Below are 16,169 nucleotides of genomic sequence, written 5' to 3'. Positions count from 1 at the left end.
AGGACAGCTGGGGAATTTGAATATGTACTGAAAGTTAGAGGATAAGAAATTCTTGTTAGTTTCTTAGATGTGATAATAGTAGTGTGATTTTTTTTTTTTTTTTGAGACGGAGTCTGGCTCTGTCGCCCAGGCTGGAGTGCAGTGGCGCAATCTCGGCTCACTGCAAGCTCCACCTCCCGGGTTAACGCCATTCTCCTGCCTCAGCCTCCCGAGTAGCTGGGACTACAGGCGCCTGCCACCGCGCCTGGCTAATTTTTTGTATTTTTAGTAGAGACGGGGTTTCACCATGTTAGCCAGGATGGTCTCGATCTCCTGACCTCATGATCCGCCCGCCTCAGCCAAGTGCTGGGATTACAGGCATGAGCCACCGCACCCGGCCAGTAGTGTGATTCTTAAGAGAATATTTTTATTATTGGGAGATGCATACTTAAGTACTTAGGAATGAAGTATCATGGTGTCTGCAATTACTTTAGTGATTCAGCCAAAAAAGTGTATGAACATATATAGAGAGAGATAAAGCTAATATGGCAAAATGATAACATTTGTTGACACTGGGGGAGAGTTATATATGAGTATTCACTGTTTAACTCTTTTAACTTTTCTCTATATTTGAAATTTTTCAAAATAAAGGTTTTCAAAGAGTCTCATGACAAAAACATTATGCTATGTATAGTTTAATTTCTTTTCTTTTTTTTTTTTTTGAGATGGAGTCTCGCTCTGTCGCCAGGCTGGAGTGCAGTGGCGCAATCTTGGCTCACCACAACCTTTGCCTCCTGGGTTCAGGTGATTCTCCTGCCTCAGCCTCCAAGTAGCTGAGACTACAGGCACCCGCCACCACACCCGGCTAATTTTTGTAGTAGAGACGGGGTTTCACCATGTTGACTAGGCTGGTCTTGAACTCCTGACCTCAGGTGATCCACCTGCCTTGGCCTCCCAAAGTGCTGGGATTACAGGCGTGAGCCACCACGCCCAGCCAGTTTAATTTCTAAATTGAAAAACTATAAAACAGAGCTTAAGACCAACAGAAATTTTCTCCAAACAAGAATATTTTATATCTATTCTGTAAACTTCATTTAAAAAAAAGAAAGAAGGCCAAGAGCGGTGGCTCATGCATATAACCCCAACACTTTGGGAGACCAAGGCAGGAGAAATGCTTGAGCCCAGGAGTTCAACACCAGCCTGGGCAACATGGTAGTACCCTGTCACCACAAATAATAGAAAAATTAGCCAGGCATGGTGGCACGCACCCGTCCCGGCTACTTGGGAAGCTGAGGTGGGAGGATCGCTTGAGCCTGGGAAGTCAAAGCTGCAGTGAGCAGATAGCACTACTGCACTCCAGCCTGGGCGGCAGAGTGAGACCCTGTCAAAAGAAAGAAAATAAAGAAGGAAGGAAGGGAAAGGGGAAGGGGAAAAGGAAGGGGAAGGGGAAGGGGAAGAGAAAGGGGAAGGGAAAGGGGAAGGGAAGGGAAGGGGAAAGGCAAGGGGAAGGGAAGGGGAAGGGGAAGCAGAAGGGGAAGGGGAAAGGGAAGGGGAAGGGAAAAGGAAGGGAAGGAAAGGAAAGGGAAAGGGAAGGGGAATGGGGAAGTGGGAGAGAAGGGAAGGGGTAGGGAAGGGAAGGAAGTGTATGGGAAGGAAAGGAAGGGTAGGGAAGGTAGGGAAAGGGGAAGGAGAAGAAAGGGAAGAGAGGGGTAGGGAAGGGGAAAGGAAGAATTAGGGAAGGAAAGAAGGGGAAAAGGAGAAGGGGAAGGGGAGTTGAAGTGGGAAGAGGAAAGGGAAGAGGAAATGGAAAAGAAAGTGGAAGGGAAGGGTAAGGAAGGGGAAAGGAAGAAAGGAAGGGAAGGGAAGGGGAAGGGGGAAGGAAAAGGAAGGGGGAAGGAAAGGGAAGGGAAGGGGAAGGAAAGGAAAGAAAGAAAAAGGGAGGGAAGGGAAAGGAAGGGGAAGGAAAGGGAAAAGGGAAGGAAGGGAAGAGGGAGGAAGGAAGGGGAAGGGGAAGGGAAGGGGAAAGGGAAACGAAGGGAAAGAAGGGAAAGAAAGGAAAGAGAAAAGGGAACAGAGGAAGGGAGGGAGGAAAGACGGATGGACGGACAGGACGAAAAAAAGAGGAGAGGGGAGGGGAAGAGAGGGGAGGGGAGGGAAGAGAAGAAAAAGGGAAGGAAGGAAGGAAGGAAGGAAGGAAGGAAGGAAGGGAGGGAGGGAGGGAGAGAGGGAAAGAAAAGGAAAGAAACAACAAAAACCACCATCCCCAAAGATGCTATGAGCTGAAAAAATATCCAGAAAGGGCGCCAGGCTTAGACAAATAGGCTTACATGAAAGTCTGAGGTCTTAAGTATTTTACAATTCATAGAGAAACAACAAAAGGACTGCTCAAGTATTGGAAATTGGCCTTAACTGTATATACATTGTAAATCCCTAGGAAAAGATGTGGTGTTGGGAAGAGTTAAACCAGACTGAGAGAGATGGACTGATAACAGGAGAGGACAGAACTAGAAATAGTTAAGAAGAATTTTAGGAAAAATGATAAAGGAGGAACACAGCAAGACCTCATCTCTACAAAAAATTAAAAACTAGCCAGGTGTGGTGGCATGCACCTGTGGTCCCAGCTAACCAGGAGGCTGAAGTAGGAGGATCACTTGAGCCCAATGAGCCGTGATCATGCCACCACACTCCAGCCTGGGTGACAGAGTGAGACTGTCTCAAAAAAAAAAAAAAAAATAGCCCGGGCACGGTGGCTCACATCTGTAATCCCAGCACTTTGGGAGGCCGAGGAGGGCAGATCATGAGGTCAGGAGATCGAGACCATCCTGGCTAACATGGTGAAACCCCGTCTCTACTAAAAACACAAAAAAATTAGCCGGGCATGGTGGCAGGCGCCTGTAGTCCCAGCTACTCGGGAGGCTGAGGCAGGAGAATGGCGTGAACCCGGGAGGCAGAGCTTGCAGTGAGCCGAGATTGCGCCACTGCACTCCAGCCTGGCGACAGAGTGAGACTCCATCTCAAAAAAATAAATAAATAAAATAAAATAAAAACAGATGCTGATGAGGATGTGAAGAAAAGGGAACTCTTATACGCTGTTGGTGGGAATGTAAATTAGTATAGCCATTATGGAAAGCAGTATGAAGACTTCTCAAAAAACTAAAAATAGAACTACCATATAATACATCAATCCCACTACTTGGTATTTATTCAAAGGGAAGAAAATCAGTTTTCAAAGGAATATCTGCATCCCCATGTTTATTGCAGCATTATTCACAATAGCAAAGACATGGAATCAACGTAAGTGTCCATCAATGGATGAATGATAAAGAAAATGTAGCATACATACACAACGGAATACTATTCTGCCATAAAAAAAGAATGAAATCCTGTCAATTTGCAGCAACATGGATGGAACTGGAGGCTATAAAGTGAAATTAATCAGGCACAGAAAGACAGATATCACATGTTCTCACTCATATGTAGGAGCTAAAAAGTGGATCTCTGGTCGGCTGCGGTGGCTCACGCCTGTAATCCCAGCACTTTGGGAGGCCAAGGCGGGCGCGGTCAGGAGTTAAGAGACCACCCTGGCCAATATGGTGAAAACCTGTCTCTACCAAAAATACAAAAATTAGTCCAGTGTAGTGGTGCGTGCCTGTAATCCCAGCTACTCGAGAGGCTGAGGCAGGAGAATCGCTTGAACCCGGGAGACGGAGGCTGCAGTGAGCTGAGATTGCACCACTGCACTTCAGCATGGGTAATCAGAGTGAAAACTCCATCTCAAAAAAAAAAAAAAAGTGCATCTCATGGTGAGGGAGAAAAAGAAAAGAAAAGAAAAAAAAATTGATCTCATGGAGGTAGGGAGTAGAATAATAGTTACCAGATGCTGGGATAGGTGTTAGGGGTGATGGTAAAGAGCGGTTGGTCAATAGGTACAAACATGTAGTGAGATAGAAGAGATACGTTCTAACACTTAATAGCAAAGCAGTATGACTATAGTTAACAACAACATATGGTATATTTCAAAATAACTAGAAGAGGGGACTTGAAATGTTCCCAACACATAGAAATGACAACTATTCAATGTGATGGATACTCTACATACCCTGACTTGATCATTGCACATTCAATCCAAGTAACAAAATATCATATGTACCCCATAAATATGTACAAATATTATGTGTCAGTAAAAAGTTTACCAAAAAATCATATGCTGAGGTTGCTAAGATCCACCATAAGAATAAATCTATCTGTGAAATTGTGAAGAAGAAAAAAGAAGTTCGTGCATAGTATACATATAGGGTTTGGTACTAGCCACAGTTTCAGGCATGTACTTGGGGCTTTGGAACATATCTCCCATGGATAAGAGGGAACTACTGTATAATGAAAACTACAAAATACTGCTGAAAGGAATTAGAGAAAACATAAATAAATGGAAAAATATCCCATGTTCATATTATTGGATAAGATTGCTAAGATGTCAATACTACTCAAGGCAATCTACAGATTCAATACAATCCCTATCAACCTTAGAAACATCAAAATACCAATGAGGTTTTTTGCAGCAAAGATAGAAAATCCATCCTAAAATTCATATAGAATCTCAAGGCATCTTGAACAGCCAAAACAATGTTAAAAATGAAGAACCAACCTGGAGGACTCAAGCTTCCTGATTTCAAAATTTACTGCAACACCTTTACAACATTTACTAATCACACCACCATGGTACTGGTATAAAGTCAGATAAGTAGACCAGTGAAATAGATTAGAAAGCCAGAAATAAACTCTTACATATATATTCAAATACTTTTCAATAAGAGGACCAAGACCAATGGAGAAAGGACAGTTTCTTCAACAAATGGTGCTGGGAAAACCATATAACCACATGTAAAAGAATGAGGTTGGACCCTTACCTAACACCAGAAACAAAAATTAACTCAAAATGGGTCAAAGACATAAATATAAGACCTAAAACTATAAAAACTTTTAGAAGAAAACATAAGGCAAAAGCTTCATGACAATGGATTTGGCAGTGATTTCTTGGATATGACACCAAAGGCACAGGCAACAAGAGAAAAAATAGACAAATTAGATTTCATAAAATTTTTTAAAATTTGCACATCAAAACACACTATCAACAAAGTAAAAAGGCAACCCACAGACTAGAAGAAAATATTTGTCCATATAGCTGATAAAGGATGGTATCTGGAATATAAAGGGATGTCCATCAACTGATGAACAGATAAGCAAAATGTGGTATATACACATAGTGGAATACTACACACCCTTAAAAAGGAAGGAAATCCTGTCACATGCTACTGTGTGGATGAACCTTGAGCACACTATGCTAAGTATAAATAAGGCAGTCACAGAAAGACAAATACCGTATGAGTCCACTTACATGAGGTACTCAGAGTAGTCAAATTCACAGAGATGGAAAGTAGAATGGTGGTTGCCAAGGATGGGAGGAGGGTTATGCGGAGTTACTGTTTAATGGGTACAGAGTTTCAATTTTGCAAGATGAAGAGTTCTGGAAATAGATGGCGATGATGGCTACAGAACAACGTGAATGTACTTAATGTCACAGAACTGTACACTTAAAAATGGTTAAGATGGCAAATTTTATAAGTATTTTACTGCAAGAAAAAAAGAAACCAGAACTGGATATCTTGGAAACTTTCAGCCTCTCCAGATGGCAAAAGATGCTAAAATTGGCACACGCCTGTAATCCCAGCACTTTGGGAGGCTGTGGCAGGAGGATTGAACCCAGGAGTTCAAGACCAGCCTGGGCAACATGTTGAAACCCTGTCTCTACAAAAAATACAAAAATCAGCCAGATGTGGCCGTATATGCCTGTGGTCCCAGCTACTGCGGAGGCTGAGGTGGGAGCATCACTTGAGCCCAGAAGGTTGAGGCTGCAGTGAGCCAAGACTGTACCAATGCACTCCAGCCTGGGCGACACAGTGAGACCTTGTCTCGAAAAAAGGATGCTAAAATTAAGAGACTCACTATCAAGGAAGTATACACTAAAGGAAAGGTCAAGGATGTGACTGTGCTACCTTTTGCTAAAACCTTAGAAACATCAAAAGGTCAGAGTATTCAATCATACAAAGGGCCCTTTCAAGAGAGTAAGAGTGTACCTCACAGATCCTCTCAATTAAACCAGAAAGCCTTTAGGAAGCTTAAAGGTACTGTCCCTTAGGTTTCTCAGCAGGTGATCAAGGTAGGGAAAGATTTATCTTCAAAAGATTTGTATTTGTGGCCTTTGTCTAATGGAATGAATCCCAATGAAATCCACAGAAGACCTACAAAGTTCTTAGAAAATTATGTCAGCAGAAACACAGCCTGTTTGGATTGAAAGGGCCAACGAGTACAAAATGACCCCCGAAATTCTACTGGCAGACCCCCAAAACTCTACTGGCAGTAAGCAGGCAGGATAAAACTACCCAGCTGCCATGTGTGCTGCCTTTGTGAAAAAGGAAGAATGGCGCAGAGGGTGGAGTCAGTTACCCAGAGGACCCAGCCCTACTCAGCCTCCTATTCCTATTCCTTTCCACCGTAGTGGTTGTTACCCCCTGGATTTTGCCACTGTCCATTCTGGTTTGCAATCCCATTCAGGACCTTTTTCTCATTTAGTCATCTTTATAGCCCCACTTAGGATCCCACCTTGCTCCATTTTCTTTGTCCTGTTACCAACCAAATGCTATCCCTTACCTACCTTAAAAAGTTTCTGGGAGTGTTTAATCATAAAAGCCATCCCACTGTTTAACTTTGTGATATTCTCCTGAAGGTCATTTGCAGTGACCTATTCAGAGGAAAAGAAACCAAACAATGGGCATTAAGAGCTGGAAAGTAGTACTTACCAATAAGCTTGTTCTTTCAAATGTATGAAGCTTCTACCCCTAGCCTAGGTGCCTCTAATACAATGTTTAATTCTGGGAAGACTTTTTGGTTCATCAGGATATGACATAATCTAGAAAAACAATGTGTCCCTGAAGTGACGAGGATATCCTTGCAAATCAATTTTCACTTCCTCATTCTGCTTGAAAATTAGACATGTAAACAAAATTGGCAAGGAAAATCTAGTCTAGGATTCAAAATGGGCAGAAAAAACAGAATCTGTTCCAATCATCAAGGACACCACTGCCTCTTTAGAAAACCAGAGTTTCTCCAAAGACAAAAAAGAATGGTTACTACTGATACCAAAGGTGACATCTGTTTCTTAAAAACACAGTAAAATTACCAGGCGCGGTGGCTCATGCCTGTAATCCCAGCACTTTGGGAGGCCGAGGCGGACAGATCACAAGGTCAGGAGATTGAGATCATCCTGGCTAACACAGTGAAACACCGTCTCTACCAAAAATACAAAAAATTAGCTGGGCGTGGTGGCGGGCGCCTGTAGTCCCAGATACTCGGGAGGCTGAGGCAGGAGAATGGCGTGAACCCGGGAGGCAGAGCTTGCAGTGAGTGGAGACCGCACCACTGCACTCCAGCCTGGGCGACAAAGCAAGACTCTGTCTCAAACAAACAAACAAACAAACAAAAGACACGGTAAAATTGTCATTGATTCCCTTCCCTTGTTTCTCCTGTCTTTTTTAAGTACTTCAGTAACTCTACTATCCCAAAGCCCTCATTTTCAACATGTATCTTTGTTACTTTATCTGTTTGCTTTTAAATACTTTTTTTTTTTTTTTTAGAGATAGGGTCTCGCTTTGTTACCCAGGTTGGAGTAAAGTGGTGCAATCATAACTCACTGCAGCTGCAAATTCCTTGGCTCAAGCGATCCTCCCACCTCAGCCTCCCAAGTAGCTAGGAGTATAGGCATGTGCCACCACGTCCAGCTTATTTTTCTTTTCCTTTTGTAGAGACAAGGTCTCAAGGTCTCACTGTGTTGCCCAGGCTGGCCTCAACCTCCTGTCCTCAAGCAATCCTCCTACCTCAGCCTCCCAAAGTGCTGTGATTATAGGCGTAAGCCACCACTTCTTTTTATAACCAAAGTTTGCTCACTGCTTTTCTATAGTCTTGGTTAGCTGGTTCTAAAATTCCTTCATTATAAGGCTTGATCTCCTTAATATGGACAAATGTTGATGTGTCTTCTGCTCCCCCTACTCACCCCCAGAGGCTCTTCCTGGCCCAGAACTTTATTATTTTTTCACTAGTTATTTGTTAAGTAAAATGTTTCACACAATCTCTCTCCTTTACCTTACTTTTCTCATTTCTTATAATCTCAAAAAATTTTTATAAATTACTATAACCTATTTCTATTATCTTCCCAACAGCCTTGTGGGGTAAGTAGTAAAGCTATTACAGTAAGTCCTCACTTAAGGCATCAATAGGTTCTTGGAAACCATGACGTTAAGTGAACCGACATACAGCAGGTCCTCGAATAACATCATTTTCTTCAATATCTTTTCATTATAATATTGATGAGAAAAATAATATGTTTTGTTATAGGTTATTTTGATTAAAGTTTCAGTTTCCAAGAACCTATCAATGATGTTAATAGGTTGAGGACTTACTGTATTATGCCCAGTTTACAGAGGAAAAGCCTATGCATAGAAAAGGTAAAAGACTAAACAAACAAAAAATGGCCAGTAGACAGCTGTTTAAAAAAAAAAAAGGTAAAAAGCCAGGCGCGGTGGCTCACACCTGTAATCCCAGCACTTCGAGAGGCAGCAGCGGGTGGATCACCTGAGGTCAGCAGTTCGAGACCCGCCTGGCCAACATGGCAAAACCCCATCTCTACTAAAAATAGAAAAATACAAATATTAGCCAGGAATAGTGGCGCACACCTGTAGTCCCAGCTGCTCTGGAGGCTGAGGCAGGAGAATTGCTTGAACCTGGGAGGCAGAGATTGCAGTGAGCTGAGATTGCACCACTGCACTCCAGCCTGGGCAACAGAGCAAGACTCCGTCTCAAAAAAAAAAAAAAAAAGGTAAAAGACATAGGTAACATCGCTGGTGTGTGGCTTCCAACTCACCTATCCTGGCTCACAACTCCATCACATAGTAAAACCATATTATAAGTGGGCAGGAATATGAGCTATGTACCTTCAGGTCAACAAGTTGTTTAAAAGACTTTAGATGAGGCTACAATGAGCAGTGATTGTGTTACCCTCCTCCAGCGTGGGCAATAGAACGAGACCCTGTCTCAAAAAAATAGAAAAAAAGACTTCAGAGAATTTATTTCTCTGTGTTTTTATCCCTCAGGCATTTAAAAAAAAAGAGAGTGAGTTTATTTCTCATGTAAGTCACTGAGAAGACCATGGTCTCCATAATAAGAAGCAAGTTCAGCTTTATCCAAGGAGACTATATATCTACAGGAAATAGAAAAGTCAGGACAAGGCAGGATTGCTCCAAGTGTCATCTCATCTATAAATCCGTAAGCTTGGTGACATTATCCCATAAGATCACACAGCTCTATTCTAATTTTATAACATTCCATCTTCAGAAACTACTTTGATTTCCCAAGAAGCCTTTCCTGTTAAGGATTCCACACTGACCAGCCAAAATGAGTATTCTAGTTTATTCAGTAGTTATAATTTCCCACTAAGAGTTTCCACTAATACAATGCCATGTAGGTTTACCAGAGGTTGATTTATAAGTGAGGTTAGCAGGAATTGGCCCTCTCAGGTCTGATGACTCTTCAATGAACTAATAAAGTACGTTTCCAACCTCATAAAGCTGAAGGCTAGACCTTGGACCCCTGATAATCTCACCAATGTACAGCCATAGAATGAGGCCCAGCCCAAGAAAACCAAGCAATCTTTACTCTTCCCATCAACACTCACATTTTTTGGCCACAGGACATGGGGTGCAAACATAAGGGCAAGGTTATAGGCTGACATCTTGTTCTTGTCTTGTTTCTTTGCTGTCTGGTATAGGAGATCAAGCAATAACTTCAGCAAATTACGATTAGGAGGAGGGAGAATGAGGAAGAGCAACTGGAGAGCCTCAATTTGCCGGTCCTTGTCTGGTATATTGGTCTTGTTTCCTTTATCATCAAACTGCATCAAATCTTGAGGACAAAAGAGAATTTGCAAAGTGGGGAGAAAATATCAGCAAGAAAAATCAGTGCTATCACCATTATCCTCCCCTCAATTCCCATCAAAGAAAGGGGGAAAAAAGATTCAGGCAGAAACACAATTCAAAGATTACAGCAAAACATAATAACAAAATAATGTCAATGCAATTCAACAATAAAAAGATCAAAAAACATGTTTTGTTTTTGTTTTTTTTGTTTTTTTTTTTTGAGACAGAGTCTCGCTCTGTCACCCAGGCTGGAGTGCAGTGACACAATCTCAGCTCATTGCAACCTCCACCTCCCGGGTTCAAGCGATTCTCCTGCCTCAGCTGGGACTACAGGTGCCTGCCACCACGCCTGGCTAATTTTTTGTATTTTTAGTAGAGGCGGGGTTTCACCGTGTTAGCCAGGATGGTCTCGATCTCCTGACCTTGTGATCTGCCTGCCTCAGCCTCCCAAAGTGCTGTGATTACAGGTGTGAGCCACCACACCCGGCCAAAATTTTTTTTAATGTGTACAGGATTTGAATAGACATTCCTTCAGAAGGTATACAAGTGGCCAAGAGGCTTTATATGCTCAGTATCATTAGCCATCAAGAAACTATAAATCAGGCCGGGCACAGTGGCTCACGCCTGTAATCCCAGCACTTTGAGAGGCTGAGGCGGGCGGATCACAAGGTCAGGAGATCAAGACCATCCCAGCTAACACAGTGAAACCCCGTCTCTACTAAAAATACAAAAAAATTGGCCGGGCGCGGTGGCTCACGCTTGTAATCCCAGCACTTTGGGAGGCCGAGGCGGGCGGATCACGAGGTCAGGAGATCGAGACCACGGTGAAACTCCGTCTCTACTAAAAATACAAAAAAACTAGCCGGGTGCGGTGGCGGGCGCCTGTAGTCCCAGCTACTCGGAGAGGCTGAGGCAGGAGAATGGCGTGAACCCGGGAGGCAGAGCTTGCAGTGAGCCGAGATCGCGCCACTGCACTCCAGCCTGGGTGACAGAGCGAGACTCCCTCTCAAAAAAATAAATAAATAAATAAATAAATAAATAAAATAAAAATAAAAAATAAAAAAAATAAAAATACAAAAAAATTTGCCGGGCATGGTGGTGGGTGCCTGTAGTCCTGGCTACTCAGGAGGCAGAGGCAAGAGAATGGCGTGAACCCGGGAGGCAGAGCTTGCAGTGAGCCGAGATCACGCCCCTGCACTCCAGCCTGGGCAACAGAGCAAGACTCTGTCTCAAAAAAAACAAAACAAAACAAAACAAAACTATAAATCAAAACCACAATGACATACCACTTCATACCCACTACAATGGCTATAACTACAAACAGACTGACAATAAAAAATGTTGGCAAAGATGCAGAGAAAATTAAACCCTCCTACATTGCTGGTGGGAATATAAAATGATATAACCACTTAGAAAACATTTTGGCAGTTCCTCAAAAAGTGACAGTTACCATTTGACCAAGAAATTCCATTCCTAGGTATACACCCAAGAGAAATAAACACACATCCATGTCAGGCGCAGTGGCACATGCCTGTAACCCCAGCACTTTGAGAGGCCAAGGTGGGCAGATCCCTTGAGCCCAGGAGTTTGAGACCAACCTGGGCAACATGGCGAAATCCCATCTTTATAAAAAAAAAAAAAAAAAAAGATCTACACATGCCTTTGATAATGCCACTCACTCCACTTTTCCCCACTCGATATTTTACAGCCAAAAGAAAAATGAGAATGAAAAATGAGAATGAATATGTTCTTATTCACAAGCTGCTCCTTATAACAGGCAGCTCCCAATAGGGTCAGAATTATTGGTTCTTCCCTAACAGACTAAAAAGATTATCAATGAAAACAGTCCCCTAGATAATGAGAATTTCAAAGGACACTAATAACCATTTGAGTACAACTCATATAGATGTAAAAATGATTACAGTGTGTTATTTAAGCTGTTTAACCTCAATAATTCCAGGTTTAGGAAAGGCAGGTAACATTTCTAGAATATGTTCCCTGTTAATATGAAACTGCAAACAAAAATTATTTCCAGTTATCAGCAAGGCATATGAAAGGCTACAACTGTGGCACACCTCAGTATGTTCTCAAAGAACAGTCAGTCACAGGGTAGTGGAAGGGAGGATTTCAAATATTGCACTAAATGAATGAACTGAACTGGAAAGCAAACAAAACAAGAATCCTTCATGTTAACACCTGTAAAAAGAATATTTTCCAAATCTTTTTCAAAGGTCTAACATCTTTATTTCTCCCCAAAATAATTGTAAAATTGTGTAACATTCTAGTAATATTTACTCATTGCATCATTTGGATTGCTACGAAAAGTGCTAAAAAAAAACTAATCATATTAGATTTTTTAAATTCAACACTTGTTTCTTTAAGTAGTAAAAATTATTCAAAAGAAAAAAACCTTATATTTCTTTTCCATATAATTAGAAGAAACAGGAAAAATACTCAGAGGCAGGAAACTAAGCAACTGCAGTAATGGATATTGATGCTGTGAACACTTAGAGCCCATAGCAGCATAACAGACGTGCAATTTAAGAATGAATTCCCTACCACACGAGTATAAAGGAGTATGAAGAAACTATTTATGAGCTGAAAATGGAACATTCTCCAAGATACAGTAAGTGAAAAAAGCTAACCACAGCACCATCTGTGTAACCTATGACATAAAAATAGGAGAAAAGGAATATATGTATTTGTTTGGAAGCACACAAAATATCTCTGGAAGGATACTTTAGAAATCAGTAACACTGGTCTGGGGGCTGCGGCTCATGCCTGCAATCCTAGCACTTTGGGAGACTGAGGAGGGAGGATCACTTGAAGCCAGGAGTTTGAGACCAGCCTGGGGAACAGGCTTTCTTTAAAAAAAAAAAAAAAAAAAAATTTTTAAATCAGTAACACTGGTTGTTTCTGAGAAGAACTGGGTGTTGGGGAACAAGTGTAGGAGAGAAGGTTTTTACTGTATATTATTTGAATCATCTGAATTTTGAACTATGTGTTTCTATTCAGAAAACAAATAATAATTTTTTAAAAAAATAAATTTCCTTGGCTGGGTGTGGTGGCTTACGTCTGTAATCCCAGCACTTTGGGAGGCCGAGGTGGGCAGATCACGAGATCAGAAGTTCGAGACCAGCCTGACCAACATGGTGAAATCTCGTCTCTACTAAAAATACAAAAATTAGCTGGGTGTGGTGGCGCCCGCCTGTAGTGCCAGCTACTCGGGAGGCTGAGGCAGGAGAATCACTTGAACCCGGGAGGCGGAGGTTGCAGTGAGCCGAGATCATACCATTGCACTCCAGCCTGGTGACAGAGCGAGACTCAGTCTCAAAAAACAAACAAACAAACAAAAAAACAAATTTCCAAGAGTAGAGATGTCCTCAACTGAGGCACAGAAATACTGAGCAAAAACCCCAAACCAAGGCAAAAATACTGAACCTGTAAACATCTGAAATATATGAATCAATCCAATGAAAAGCATACATTTATTAAGCAACTAAAATGGGGTTGGGCACAGTGGCTCACGCCTATAATCCCTGCACTTCAGGAGGCCAAGGTGGGCAGATCGCTTGAGCCCAAGTTTGAGCCTGGGCAACATGGCGAAACCCCATGTCTACAAAAAATACAAAAAAAACTTGCCAGGCGTGGTGCCGCACGCCTATAGTCCCAGCTACTTGGGAGGCTGAGGTGGGAGGCTCACCTGAGCCTGGGAGAGCAAGGCTGCAGTGAGCCAAGGTTGCACCACTGCACTCCAGCCTAAGTGACAGAGTGAGAGCATGTCTCCAACTAAAATGTTCAACACACTATTTGAGGATCTATCAGAGTCAAAAATAAATAAAACTCAGACGACATCTTACTACCAGCTCCTTATCTCAATACAAAGCTTATTTATCAAGAAAGCCATTCGATTAAAATTAAACTTAACTAGCCAATACCTATGAGTACCCAGAGAAGTCCAGCAATATCACGAAATCTTAACCAATATTAATAGAGGTATTTCTGTGGGTCACAAGCAACAGAAAATTCCTAGGAATTTTACTAAATTGAAAGAAATGTATTTACATCTCCTTCTTACTTCCTATACTCACCAGCGATTTTGAGGTGTGCATTGAAATGTTTATGTGTCAGCAGAGGCTCCGGCAACTCTCCTAGAAACATCTTCAGCAAAGTGGCAACATCATTTGAGTGAAATTCCCCTGATTCCAAGTCAATGTCAGTTCCATTATTGAGAGCATCCCTTAAAATCTGCTGTCGGACACTATTACCCGGTACTCTAAACAAACCCTCTACTCGCAAGTCTGTTTAGCATAAAAGAAAGCAGAGGACAAGCAAAAAGGAAGCAAAAAGATTATGATTAAAATACATGGTCTAAAGACTATTTTACACTTAAAAGACCCTTCACAAAGCCTTTCAAGTAAGTTTTTGCCTTTTTTCACCAGGGTAGTTTAGAACCTACTGACCTCCTGAGGAGACATATCTAAACGTCCCTGAGCATTTGGAGATCTTCCAAACTAAAAGGTAGTCCTCCTGGGAGTCATTCAACCTCCTGAGGTATGGACAGACAATCTGAATTTAACCCAATCAACCGTCAGGAATAGCTTGAAAAATAAACTTAAAAAAAGCCAAATCTCCCTAAAGACCTCTTCTTGTTTATCCCAGACTTCGTTTCGAGGGGGTACATACATCTGTGGATGTTTGTGGCTCTTGTAAACTGTTTTCCGAGCCCAGAATGAATCCAGAGTCTCTGCATTGCTCCAGGAATTAGAACTCTAATGTGTCAAATTCCTAAGAGATTCCCAGAAGCTTTAGGGTCATCCCAACTAAACTATTCGTCCCTAGGCCAGGCGCAATGGCTCATGCCTATAATCTCAGCACTTTGGGAGGCCTACGCAGGTGAATCACTTAAGCACAGTAGTTCAAGACAAGCCTAGGCAATACGGCAAAACCCCATCTCTACAAAAAACTACAAAAAGTAGCCGGGTGTGGTGGTGCAAGCTTGTGATCCCAGTTACTAGGGAGGCCGAGGTGGGAGAATCACCTGAGCCCAGGAGGTCAAGGCGGCAGTGAGCCAAGATCACACCACTGCACCCCAGCCTGGGTGACAGAACGAGACCATGTCTCAAAAAACAAAAAAAAAAAAGTAAAGAGTGTGTTTTAATCATAGAATTCTGGAGAAAAAAGGTACCATGCTCTCTTAAATAAATGCAACAATTCTTTAGGGACAACATATTTTTCCAGAAGTGTCTCTCTGAGGCAAGAGGTAAATGTGACTTCATAGACACAGTCTAATTTATATACACTTTTAGAGTATAAAACAAATGAATATATGAGACGAAGTTTAAAAGGAAATATATTTAAAAACATGCCACCCGAAATTAACACTGGTTAGTTCCTTTGTTGATGGTTAATTGGCACCTACTAACTCAAGGCAGTTAGCTCTCAATAGAAAACAGAATTCTTCATTAAACAAAGAATGATAAAATTTCAAGTAGTCTTACTTTTGTGTAGATATTCAATCAGTTGGTATATCTGGGCAATGCCTTCCTCCGTCAGTGGGGATCCAAATATCATTCCTTTTTCTGAAAAACCATATGATATGACAGAGCTATATTTCACACAAATAGTACAAAATCATCATACCTAAAACGACTCAAGCATCCTATTTTACAATTCAGCAAGCGTTTTCACATGGTCAGTAAACAAAAACCTTAGAACTGGAAGTGCACCAGAAAATGCAAGCAGGACAACTCTCAATCAGCTCTCTCTAAGTTCAATATTAGACTGTAGGTTCCCTGAAGGGAAAGACCATCTTCTTATTTAAGTAAGAAGCGTATGTCTAGTAAGTAAGAAGGAGATAACTAGCATGTTAGTATTTAATTTAACAAACAAACAGAAGGCCAGGCATGGTGGCTCACACCTGTAATCCCAGCACTTTGGGAGGCTGAGGTGGGAGGACTGCTTGAGGCCAGGAGTTTGAGACCAGCCTGGGCAACATAGTGAGACCCCATCTCTACAAAAATAGAAAACAGTCAGGCATGGTGTCATGCACCTGTAGTCCCAGCTAGTGGGAGGCTGAGACAGAAGGATAGTTTGAGCCCAGTAATTCAAGGCTGCAGTGAGCTATGATGACACCACTGCACTCCAGCATCAGCAACAGAGTGA

At 42.0% G+C, this 16,169-nt stretch overlaps 1 protein-coding gene across 3 annotated transcripts in view; it reads right to left on the bottom strand.

Moving 5' to 3' along the window:
* Nucleotides 1-16,169, bottom strand: part of ARHGAP19 (Rho GTPase activating protein 19) — a 69,478-nt gene that overhangs the window by 28,156 nt on the left and 25,153 nt on the right. For all 3 annotated transcript variants that reach the window (XM_032135349.2, XM_058436138.1, XM_058436139.1), the window contains 4 exons: nucleotides 15,506-15,586; nucleotides 14,096-14,305; nucleotides 9,764-9,990; nucleotides 6,692-6,778 (listed from right to left, as the gene is read on the bottom strand). In XM_032135349.2, the coding sequence (XP_031991240.1) occupies nucleotides 6,692-6,778; nucleotides 9,764-9,990; nucleotides 14,096-14,305; nucleotides 15,506-15,586 (605 nt within the window). The remainder of the gene's footprint in view (nucleotides 1-6,691; nucleotides 6,779-9,763; nucleotides 9,991-14,095; nucleotides 14,306-15,505; nucleotides 15,587-16,169) is intronic.

This window comes from Hylobates moloch, unplaced genomic scaffold (assembly GCF_009828535.3).
Source record: "Hylobates moloch isolate HMO894 unplaced genomic scaffold, HMol_V3 SCAFFOLD_3, whole genome shotgun sequence".
Lineage (NCBI taxonomy): Eukaryota > Metazoa > Chordata > Mammalia > Primates > Hylobatidae > Hylobates > Hylobates moloch.
Note: the sequence above shows the minus strand (reverse complement) of the source record. Positions and strands in the feature narration are given on the sequence as shown.